We start from the raw sequence: 12,422 nt of genomic DNA on the forward strand, positions 1-12,422 counted from the left end.
AGAGAGAGAGAGAGAGAGAGAGAGAGAGAAAGACAGAGGAATGTTTATTTGAATTTCAGAAGACTTCCCTAGAAGTCAGACACATTGCATTAAGAGGCCGTCGCCGCAGTGTGTTATTAACTCAGAGATTAGGAAAGCGCCAGCAGCTGTCAGAAGGAGGGATGAGAGGAGAGGCTTTTTGTTAATGGTAAACACTTACAGTGAAGCCGTGTAGGCAGGAACTGTGAGTTTGTGTTAGTGCTTTCATCCGAGCGTAGCGTGGAGTTTGATGTGTTGTTAGATGTTGCTGTCAGGCTCAATGTGTGCTGTTACTCACTGCTCTTTATTGTGTTCCCCTCTGTCCTCTTCACAGCTCTGCTGCTCAGCCAAGGTGAGACCATCTGATTATTCCTCCGAGTGGAGTATTTTCATTATTTGTTTGACGTGTGCTCTGTAGAATGTCAGAAGATGATGTCTTCACGTGTCTTGTTTGGTCATTATTTAGTTTCTAATGCAATAAAACGGTGAGAAGCAGCAAATCGTAACTAATCGTCATAACTGAGAAGCTGAAACTAGGAAGCGTTTGATGTTTGTTCTTGAAAAATTATTTGATTACGAAATAATGGCAGATTAGTGAACTCCAGCTCCAGCTCGGAGGCTGATCTGAGCTTAACATTATCACAAACCCATTTTTCATCTGAGATGGTTTAAGCCACAACGAAGCATCAGCACGTTCACAAAGAGAATGATATATATTCAGCCTGACTCAGTGCTTTGCTCCCCGCTGATTTGCCAGAAAGAGAATCAAACATTAAAATGCACAACTCTTCTGCAGAGTTCAATATATTTTGCCATTACAACAGCAGTTCAGCCTCTTAAACTTGCACATTTTTGGGGGGAAAAAAACATGTTTATACAGTCTTATCACTTGATGTTGGTTCATCAGTGTCTGGCCTGTAATCATCCAGGGAAGCTCGCTGAGTTCACTCACTCAGTCATTGTCCCTCACCTGGGCCTCATTTACATCGTTTCTGTTAGTAGTAATAACAGTGAGCCTTATTAAGTACTTATTTAATAGATGATTTCTAAAAACTGAAGGAGTTTACAGTTTCACAGTTGGATCACAGCACAACTGAGCGCGCTGATTCTCTCAGCACAGTTTTAGAAAGAAACGCTTACAGATGAGTCGCCGCTCTGCACTCAGAGCTCGGTCTGCTTGCTGATGCAAATAGATGGCCGTGTTTTGACAGACCAAAGTGGAGTGGCTCATAAGAGCGCCGGGGCTGTGCTTTATCATACACGTCATATTATACTTTAATGTGGTATTGCTTTTCATTGCCACTTTGGAGCCTTGTGTGTGGGAGTATGGCTTTAGTTCGGTGTGGTTATATGAAAAGTGTGCTGGGATTTAATAGAAAATGGAAGAGAACAGAAGAAGGAATGGAAGTAAACATTGAGTCTGGGATGTGTTTATTGATGTGAAATGGAGCTGGGCTAACAATATATATCATTATATAACATGTTCTCTGGTCAATCAACAGCCTATATAAAACAACTACAAGGTTTTATATGCTCTTGTGTGAATTAAATACATGGCAAATTAAAAGAAAATGATTATTTCCTCATTTAATTAAGAACTGAATAAAGAACTTTCAGATTATTTTTAGGAATTGTTATCACTTTAGAGACAATATAATTGTGTATTGCAATATCTCTATACACGATGTCATCACGATACGATTCCCTATTGAATTATTGCCCGGCTCTAATTTGAAATAGAAATGCAGCTGAATCTAAATTAAAAAGTAATCCTGCAAACTGACATACGTCGGTTTGAGATCCGTTTTTGAGCTGGAGCTTCTCTGAGCTCGGGACGAATCAAAATATACAAATGGAGAAAAAAAAGTCTAAGTTTGTGTGTGTGTGTGTGTGTGTGTGTGTGTGTGTGTGTGTGTCTGTGTGTGTGTGTGTGTGTGTGTGTGTGTGTGTGTGTGTGTGTCTATGACAGCTTGAAATAGTGTCCATGAATGCTGCAGGGATGGTTGCCATATGCTGCTTTACTCCTAAAATCTTTTCATAATTAGACATGGGCCGTCTTTGAAGAGAGAGGGGAGGGCTGTAATCTCACACACACACACACACTGTCTCCATACCTCCTGGTCTCTTTATTTCCCGACTCGAGAAAATGCCACTCGCTCTGGCTCGTAGAAGTGTTTCTGAAGCTCTTAATGGAAACACCGGACTGTTACAACCCTTCTTTGAGGGGATTGAAATGTCTCTTCTCTCTACCAGTTACACACGTGGACAGAATTGTTGGTACCCTTCCGTTAAAGAAAGAAAAACCCACAATGGTCACTGAAAGCTCCAGTTTTGTCTCATCTGTCCAAAGGACATTCTCCCAGAAGCTTTGTGGCTTGTCAATATGTATTTTGCCAAATTCCAGTTTCAAAACTGGAGCTTTTTCGCAAGTCACATCAGATATAAACCATTGGACTATTCTGAATAGTCCAATGGTTTATATCTTTCAGGAGCTGAAACATGCAGTCTGGAGAAGGCCCCCTTCAAACCTGAGACCGCTGGAGCAGTTTGCTCACGGGGAGTGGGCCACAATACCTGTTGACAGGTGCAGAAGTCTCATTGAGAGTTACAGAAATCGCTTGACTGCAGTGATTGCCTCAAAAGGTTGTGCAACAAAGTTAAGGGTACCATCATTTTTGTCCAGGTCATTTTCATTCGTTTTTTTTTTATTGTTATTCTGTTGAACCACAATTCAAAAGCGATGTCTCATTTTCATTAGTTCATTTTCAGTACATTTTTATTTATTATTACTTTTGTCTGTTTCAAGTTATTTCCGTGACCATTGTGGGTTTTTCTTTCTTTAACGGAAGGGTACCAACAAGTTTGTCCACGTGTGTATTTCTGTGAGATGAACTCTGTTGCTACATGCATTTCAGGCGGATCAATGACTCTAACTAATCTTACAAGTTGTTGGTAGCTCTCTATCTCAGTATGGAAGCCCAGGAGGAGAGACTCAAGTGGATCGATAGTATCAATAGTCACATGGTTAAGCTTTGCGTAAACTCGTAGTAACTTCACCTCACCTTCTTTTTAGCATTTCAAACCAGCTGCAGAGAGCTCATTTACAACCCTGTCTCCTACTACATTAAGTTCCCATTCAACTAAGCTGCAATCTCAAATACGTTTTGAGGGAAACACGTGGTTAACGTTGTATATGGAAAAAATAACCTAAACACAACAAAAGTACTTAGTTAGGTTTAGTAAAAACATTACAGATAAATATGAAGATAAATATGTTTGTTACGTTTTTTTAAAGCTACAAGAGGGACTTTCATTGTGTGTTGATTTCACCAGCCCCTGAGGACAACAGCGCTAGTGTTTCAGAGTCCCTTTGGAAAACCTCTCATTTTACTGAGTCTGCCCAAGCTCAGTCCTGGTTCTGGTTCTCCCGTGCCTCTCTTCCCTCCAGTGGGCTCAGCAATACGGCCTCTGTCTCCAGCAGCGTGGTGTCGGTGTTGGACACAAACAGTCCCCAACCTCCTCACCACGTGGACATTTATTAGAAACATATTTGTGATACATCAAAAAACAAATCGAATCAGTGAGAAAATCCCTCTAAAGGTATTGACTATGCAGTGAGAGCCAGAGCCCAGGCTGTCATTTCTAGCAAAGCAAGTTTTGTTTGTTTTTAGCAGAGAGGAGAAGAAGCCGTGACATGCAACGTTTAGGTCTGATGCTGGATCCAAAATGGACTGAGATTGCATCATAATGTAGCTTAGCTAACTGACCCAGCAGGAGGCCCCCACTATGTAGATTTTCCATTTGTCAGCACCAACCATACAGTGAAGCAAAAATGACAAAGACTCTGGTTCCCGCTATGCTGCACTCTGCTTTATATCATTGTGAACTGAATGTCTTTAGGGTTAGGACTGTTGGTTGCACAGAACAACTCTGGAGGAAATCTGGAAAATTGTGGTGGACGTTTTTCTTTAAATAATAAACTTTATAGGCCCCTTTTTCACTGCTTTGGCTTTGGCACCACAGACAGACAAGCAATTAATCAGAATACGACAGGAATTAACTGGTAGCTAGCGCAAAGCTACCGCTATGAACACATTTACCTCAAACTGACTTAGCACAGAGAGGTGCCAGCATTGTGTCCCGTGCTTGTTTCTTGTTTTAGCACCATGTTGTACAGTGCATCTCTGTTTTGTTTGTTTGTTTTTCTGTTTGCATAGCAGCAGCTCCGCCTGTCGGATTTTTGTTTTTGTTTTAAACACATATAATTACCAAATCACAGCCCGTGTATATAACCTATACCTTTAATAAAATATTTTCTGTTTGATTCTGAACTTCAGCTCAGTGGTCAACCAACCGAATAGTGTTAGTGTTTAAACACCTGCTCTGTGTAGATCCACCTCTCTAGTGTGTGTGTGTGTGTGTGTGTGTGTGTGTGTGTGTGTGTGTGTGTGTCGCAGTTTTGTTGTTTTTCTGCTTCCTCACACACACACACACACGGATATCATCCATCTGTCATCCTCTCATGTCCCTGTCCCACGCTGTGTGGGAACACACGCACCGCATATTTCATGTGTAGACGCGGCGCAGCTCTAAATAACATGCTCACTCACAATCTGTCGTTGACAGCGATGGAGCTCGGTAAATATCTGTGACACGCACCTTGAGTTTCACTGTTGGTGTCCTCCTTGTTTCCCCCCCACAGAGGGGGCGGAGGGGCAGATGAGCTCCGAGGAGGAGGAGGCCCGGAGGATAGCTGAGATGGGGAAGCCCATCCTGGGGGAGCACAGCCGCCTGGAGGTGGTCATCGAGGAGTCGTATGAGTTCAAGGTTCACCATTCATTTATTATGTTCCTCACGGGGGTTTCCGTTCTTTGTGTTTTGTGCTTTTTTTTAATTCAAATGTCCTGAAGGTGAACGTGTGGATGACTTATTGATGATAGCAGAGGTGGCTGCGTGATCCAAACAAATTCTAATGACGCCGATAGCGTTTGAAAGTCCAAAAAGTAAAAACTTTTATTAAAAGAAAATAAATGACATTCATAACATGTTTTCGTCAAACGAAATTCATTTTAAATGACTATTCACACATACGTAAATGTAATTTCATTGGAATACATTGTATTTCCACAACCAGAATAACAAGAGTTTAACAAACTTTCCGGTCTTAACAGTCGCTTTAAGGTTTATTACTCTTATTTTATTGTAATTAAACTTAATAAAAAGGAAAAGAACTGCCAAATAAGACCACAAATATAATTTGAAGTAGCAATCTAATATCAGAGATGTGGGATGTGGGCCAAGAACACTAAACAGTTAACATATTTATCGTAAGTCATTCAGCTCAAGACAAAAGCCCGAGCAGGAATATTTACACTTGTGGTCCTGCACTGTAGGTCGTGTTTGGGGCCCTGATTTTGTGGCCATAAGGGACTGAACTGTGCTCTTCTGGACTTGTGTAATCCACCAGTACCTTTTCGCTCACATTCGTGAACTATTAGTCCTCACAACGAGCAGCCCTAATACCCGTTTGAATTATTGAAAATGCATGAGTTGCCCTGGATGCAGCAGATAGATTGCAGCGTGCAGAATTCAAACTCGATGCACAGAGCTTCTGCTCCGTCTGCCTCTCGGGCTTCCAGCGAGCTCCCCCTGTGTCACCATGAGCAAAATCGTAGGAAGAGGACTGCGAGCAATTCAAATATATGAAACGTGCACTGGGCTCAGTATTTCAAGCAAATAAAATGAGCTCAGCTCACTGGCATAGCAATGAGTCTCAATTCACTGAAGGTCCAACACACACAAGGATGCTTTAATGCAAATCCATCTGTTTTAAATGCTCTTAAGAAAAAATTTAAAAGACAGAATCTAAATTAAGGAAAGTTCCCTCGTGTGCGGTTTACTTTTTGGGAACTAAATCGCATGCTGTTTTACCGGCAGCACTGAGGGGAAGTATCGTATTGTTTCTAGGCCTCTGAGTCCGTCTAAATGCACGGAATAAATTATTTAAATACCAACAAGTCCTGCTAATGATTTTGTCATCAGCGCTCATGTATGTAACTGACGTCGTGGGTGTTTCAAAGATTCGAAAGAATTCATGAAAAAGCATATGGTCCTGTGTGTGTGTGTGTGTGTGTGTGTGTTTTTCTCAGGACCTAATAAGCCCTCTTGTGCTCATTCCCACTCCCTAAATAACACACGGATGAGTTCAGCAAACGCATCAAACACCCCGTCTAACTTTGAGCCAATTAAAAACCAGCAGCGGCATGGATTGTTTGGGAACTAATTACAGCAGGGGAGAGAGAACAAACAACGTCAACAAAAGAGATGAATGACAGCCCGTCGTCCTATCATCGCTCCAAAATTCAATATTCTCATCCTCCATTTGAATAGGGAGTCAATAGACCCCTCGCAGACATATATTACAATTGACCTTGTCTCTTATGATTCGCGGGGAGTGGGTACCAGCAGGGGATAATAATGCAATTCTGTATGATTGGCATTTAGATTAAGTACACCGGAGATCAATGTGTGTGGACTGAGGTTCTCTGTTTGATAGGTGGGTTGTGTTGTCTGCTCATGTTCGTATTTTATTGTTCATCTTACTGAAGTGTGTTTCTCCTAAAAAAGGGGGGTAAAGCACTGCATATCTGTTCTTATGTCGATGTTTTTCTATTGTTCTTACTTTAAGGCACTTTAGAGGTTTTACTCCAAAACAAATGAATTAAAAATCCTCTGCAAATCAAACTTCAGCACGTCTCGATAGAGCACTTGTAACACATGGTGAGGAACATGGTGAGGAACATGGTGAGGAACATGGCTTTGCTTGTGCTTTGGGTTAACTTGAGTTAACAGTATGTACGGATTATACAAACTAGATATAATTTAGAGGTGCCATTACCCATTAACCCATCAAGGCCAGCTGTTTCTGTATGCTAAGCTAAGCTAACTGGCTCCAGGCTGTAGCTCCACGTTTACCGTACGGATATGAGAGTGGTGTCATTCCACATCTTAATCTTCTGCCAGAAAGTGAATAAGCCTATTTACCCAGAATGTCAAACTCGCAGCAGCAGAGGCCTAGATGTACCACCTTTTCCTACATTTCCCACAATGCAACAGCACAGCAAACAAGCTCAGTCTCACCTGAGTGACCCTTGTCACCTGCCCTATAGCTGGTTTGCTAATGAAGTATGTTTTGTGCCCCTGATTGGCAGAGCACCGTGGACAAGCTCATTAAGAAGACCAACTTGGCGCTGGTGATCGGCACGCACTCCTGGAGGGAGCAGTTTGTGGAGGCGGTCACTGTCAGCGCAGGTGAGCTCCCTCTGTGTGTGTGTGTGTGTGTGTGTGTGTGTGTGTGTGTGAGTGAGTGAGTGACTGTGTGAGTGAGTTGACGTATTACTGGAGTGAACAAACAGCTGTCGCAAGGAGACACTGGCACCCTTTAACTACACTCTCAGCCACTCCTAAAGAGTAACTAAACCTCAAAGTTTGTGTGCCTCTACCCTGGAAATCTTTTTTTTTTAAGTGTCAACATGGGCGGGGCTAGAAGAGGGGAGGGGCTAATGCTTCATCCACATTACGAGCGAAACGGCAACACTCCACAAGTCATTTCCAATGGAGGACGGTGATGCGAAACTACAAAATCCAAATTGAGCTGGTCTTTTTTCAGTCAACTGCTTCAGCAACACTTTAAAGACAACCTGCCGACAGTGTAGCTGGCCATGCTTGGCCACTTGGTTGCTCGTAGTGTGAACATAGAATAAGCCACGCCCCTTTCACGGCAAATTTTTCCATGCCCAGTGTAGCATTGCAATCACAGCATGGCACAAGCCTTTTCTCTCATTATTAGTTTAGCATTACTGCCGTCCACCTGATGACTAGACCAGTATTGACGTTACTGTCTCTTAAAAAGCCCTCTGAGGCAAATTTGTGGTTTATAGTTTTAGTTGGTTGCAACCTCACCGCTAGATGCTGCCAAATCCTATACAGTGCACCTTTAAATAGTTTGGTTTATTTGAGCACTTCAATTTGATGCTACTTTATACTTCTACTCCGCTACATCTCAAAGGGTAATATTGTACTTTTTACTCCACTACATTTGACAGCTTTAGTTAGTTTTCAGATGACAGTTCTTCATCCCCTTCCCAACGTACCTCCAGATGTTGTTGATGGTGCATGTTTGTGATGAACTGAAGGATGAAGTGTTCCTTTATGTGTTGAGAAAATGTTCCTTCTTCTTCAGATAGAGAACTATATAAAACAAAGCCTCTTGGATCAGCTGGAAAATAAACACATTATTTGTGACGAAGGCTTTCGTCAGGAAAAGCAACCAAATCAAAGCTTAAAATTGTAAATATAATATTAATGTGTCATCTCAAATTTTGCTCAAATTAAAACCAGATTCCGTGAAAAACATCAAATTCTGCGCTTCTCGGGCACAACTGGGAAGCCACGGTTGAATCGGCTGAAACCAAAAGTCACAGTGAAATTATTTTTCATAAAATTAGTAGCACAAAAATGTTGGATATATAGATATAAATATAGCCATTGTTTTCCAAGTTTTGTAAAAGAAATTATCAAATGTTTTTCTGATTTATGGTATTATAACTGTGTTATACTGCACAGAAGACATTTTTTAGTTTTTTCTACTTCAAGGCGTGAATGTTTCCATAGAGATGCAGGACTTTTATATTGCAGTGATAAAAAAAAACAACAGTGAGTAAAATGTGGGTTTTACTTTGACATAAGTAAGGTTTTGAATGCCGGACTTTTATTTGTAGTGGAGTATTTTCACAGTTTGGTATTTGTACTTTCACTTCAGTAAATGACCTGAATACTTCTTCCAACACTGCCGACCTTATCGGTGAATGTTGTGACAGTAGCCTGCAGCCTGAAAGCAATTTGTATCATAAAAACATGGTAGAATTGAACGTGAGACAGAGAGACAACCGTAAAGCACAAAGTTCTTTGTACTTAACATACAAATACAGGTTATGACTGAGCTTGTTGTCACAGGGACTGTACCTGTCCTTTGAATCAATAAAGCTCATTAACAGCAGATATGAGGGGCTTACACCTTCAACCTGCCTTTGACTTAATGTATTGGCAAATATTGTTTAAGTCTAACTGCATGTTCAGACGCATGAACGCTTGTTGGATGTGTAATTCAAGGCCACCCTCTAGTGGAAGTGAGAGTCCACTGCAGACAGTAATTCTTCCATTCTGATGTCAACTGTCCAAGTGTTTGGACTTTAAAGGCTGGTTACTTAATCTGCACATTTAATTTAACGTGTTCCTATAATGCACAAGAAACCACCATCTGGCACCAGCTTTGTCAAGGTTCTGTGCACGTTTTAAACACATTAAAGGCCTAATCTTCTCCATGATGTGCCCTGAACGTCCCCCCCCCCCCCCCCGCAGGTGACGGCGACGACGAGGAAGAGGGCCGCGAGGAGCGCCTGCCGTCCTGCTACGACTACGTCATGCATTTCGTCACCGTCTTCTGGAAGGTCCTGTTCGCCTGTGTCCCGCCCACGGAGTACTGGAACGGCTGGGCCTGCTTCTTGGTCTCCATCAGCTCCATCGGCCTCCTCACCGCCGTCATCGGGGACCTGGCGTCGCACTTCGGCTGCACCGTCGGCCTTCGGGACAGCGTGACCGCCGTGGTGTTTGTGGCACTGGGAACCTCTATTCCAGGTGAGTGAAGGCGCTCTTTTCACTGAGTGAGTGTGTGGAAGGTAACATGTCCTGAGAACCATCAATTAAATCAATCTGCAAATCCAATTTCAGCATTTTAAACTCTTCTAGTCCCCCCCTTGTCTTTAAGAGGGTTAGGGGATCTTTAAATAGCTACTATGGAGACTAACATCATCACATATAAATACAATTGTGCTCATTGGATCCTCAAGAGTCTTAGCTTTCCTGTCATACCCAATTTATGCAAATCCAAGACCCTCACACACAGCATGCAGAAATATTCAAATACACCATTTTTAGAATCAGCAAAAATAACCCATTCATACTGCATGCATTATCCTAAAGTGGGCGTGTCTGTAAAGGGGAGACTCTCGGGAACCCACAGAACCCATTTTCATTCAAGGTGTCAAGGGAGCACTTTGAAAATGGCCATGCCCGTTTTCCCCTCGCCAGATTCAGGATAAGATAAAAAAGGAACCAGAGACCAAACGGGTTTCAGTTCACATTTACATGAGAAAGGCGCTGAACTAACACGTGTGAGGGTGTGAGGGTGGTCTCCTGGAAGCCTCCACCTGCCCTCAGCAAACAGAGGCGGATCCACGTGTCTTGTTTAACCGGTTTCTCAAAAGCTTTTTATTGCTTTGACAACAAACGGCGTTGGGTAATTCAGAACATTTGGGTTTCTGTGGTTCGGCACGTTGCAAAAAAATGTATCCGCATCCACGTCTGTGTTTTGGACCATTCACACCCCCTTATAGAGCGTTTCAGTTGTATGCGTCACAGTTAATTTCCTGTTGCAGTGCAAGAAAACTATGAAAGAAAGAAAAGTCAGTTAACTCGCATTGTTGGCGAGCTGCTAGTGTTCTACATGTATTATTTTGTAAGAGAGCATCACTGTTACCAATAACCAACCAACCATCAAACTGTTAATGATATTAAATCATATTCTCTCCATGATGTTTCCTATCACTGTCAGGAGGTGGCGCTAATTTCCAGATTTGAATTGCCTCTGTAAAATCTGGACCTTTGTACCGCTACTTGCAAAACATATATAAAATTGGTGTCACAATGACGTAACGACCCCTCCTTCTTTTATATAGTCCTTGTATGTGAATGACGACAGCGGACAGGAAGTCATCAGGGATCCAAGCTGTTGCCTAGCAATGTAACTTTGTTTACACCTCTTCCTCTCGTTTTCAGACACCTTCGCCAGTAAAGTGGCCGCCATGCAGGACCAGCACGCCGACGCGGCCATCGGCAACGTCACCGGCAGCAACGCCGTCAACGTGTTCCTGGGCATCGGTGTGGCGTGGTCGGTGGCCGCCATCTACTGGTGGGCCAAGGGGAAGGAGTTCAGGGTGAACCCGGGCTCGCTGGCCTTCTCCGTCACACTCTTCACCATCTTCGCTTTCATCTGCATGGGCGTGCTGATGTTCAGACGCCGGCCCTCCATCGGCGGGGAGCTCGGCGGCCCGAGGGGCGCCCGGGTGGTCACCAGCCTACTGTTCCTGGGCCTGTGGTTCCTCTACATCCTCTTCTCCAGCCTGGAGGCCTACTGCCACATCAGCGGCTTTTAGAGAAAAGGGAGACGGGAGGAACATTGCACAGCAACATACACATATACTTCAACACTCAGCGGTACACAGTTCCACATGAAACAAGTGTTTGATAGGGCTCACTGTGGCCCCACCCCTGGTCTTTGACGCGGGGATACTAAGACACTACATGTTCTCACACACACACACACACACTATATGTACGCATGTGTAAACAGATCATGACAAAACACACGCACCATGACGACTGGGCGAGAGGAAGTGTTAGTGAGGGGTACTGTCAAAGTCAGCGGAGAAGAGGGGCGAAGAGAGCGATTGTGAAGTTGAGATTTTAAAGGTGAAGAGAGGGGTCACCCATCAGACCCGTAAGAGAAACAGGAAGTGGCGCACGGCAAAAAACTAAAACGTATCCATCCGAGTCGCGTCGAAGGAGACAAAAGCTCTCCTCTGTGTCGCCGTCTTTACCCGTGCTGCTTCACGCCTCTTCTCCACTGAGGAGGCGGAGCGCATGTGTGGACAAAAAAAGTAATTTACAAAAAGTGGAATGTTTACAACAACATTAAGCTCGTTTACGACGGGAGGTTCTCATCTAATACACCGTTTAGATGAAGGCGGTTCTCCACACACGCTGTAAATAATCAAAGCAAGTGTACTTGTTTGTATATATAAAGTATAGTGTTTTCAGCAGCTACTGTTCTGTACATAAAATCCAGTTACAGAGAAAAAGAAAAGGGGAGGAAAACACTCTGTTTTTTTTAAAATACACACACAGGCAGGAACGCCACACATTCCCAAACATTAAGAAAGTGCAGACAACGTGGGTCGATTTTTTTTTTTGCAACATGCCATTAGAGACTAAAGTCTCAGCTGACCAAACAAATAAACGATAAGCTGCTGAAATGTTAAGTTTATGAAGAGCCATATCTCCCCAGCACGTTCCTCTCAGATGCATCTCTGGTTTTCATGGCAACCAGAGCATAGCTCTGACAGAGACGTTTGTATATCAAACTTGTTTTTGCATGTATAGCCAGAGCAACTTTACGAGTCACAAATATATTATGTAATAAAGGGGAATGATCAGAATCCACCTGTAAATTCCATCCGTGTGTGTGTGTGTGTGTGTGTGTGTGTGTGTGTGTGTGTGTGTGTGTG

At 43.0% G+C, this 12,422-nt stretch overlaps 1 protein-coding gene across 2 annotated transcripts in view; it reads left to right on the forward strand.

Moving 5' to 3' along the window:
- Positions 1-12,416, forward strand: part of slc8a2b (solute carrier family 8 member 2b) — a 148,283-nt gene extending 135,867 nt beyond the window's left edge. For both annotated transcript variants that reach the window (XM_031863541.1, XM_031863540.1), the window contains 5 exons: positions 353-370; positions 4,721-4,845; positions 7,230-7,329; positions 9,439-9,714; positions 10,915-12,416. In XM_031863541.1, the coding sequence (XP_031719401.1) occupies positions 353-370; positions 4,721-4,845; positions 7,230-7,329; positions 9,439-9,714; positions 10,915-11,291 (896 nt within the window). In that variant the 3' untranslated portion in view covers positions 11,292-12,416. The remainder of the gene's footprint in view (positions 1-352; positions 371-4,720; positions 4,846-7,229; positions 7,330-9,438; positions 9,715-10,914) is intronic.
- The last annotated feature ends 6 nt before the right edge of the window (positions 12,417-12,422 follow it).

This window comes from Anarrhichthys ocellatus, unplaced genomic scaffold, assembly GCF_004355925.1.
Source record: "Anarrhichthys ocellatus isolate YVR2014 unplaced genomic scaffold, GSC_Weel_1.0 scaffold29, whole genome shotgun sequence".
Lineage (NCBI taxonomy): Eukaryota > Metazoa > Chordata > Actinopteri > Perciformes > Anarhichadidae > Anarrhichthys > Anarrhichthys ocellatus.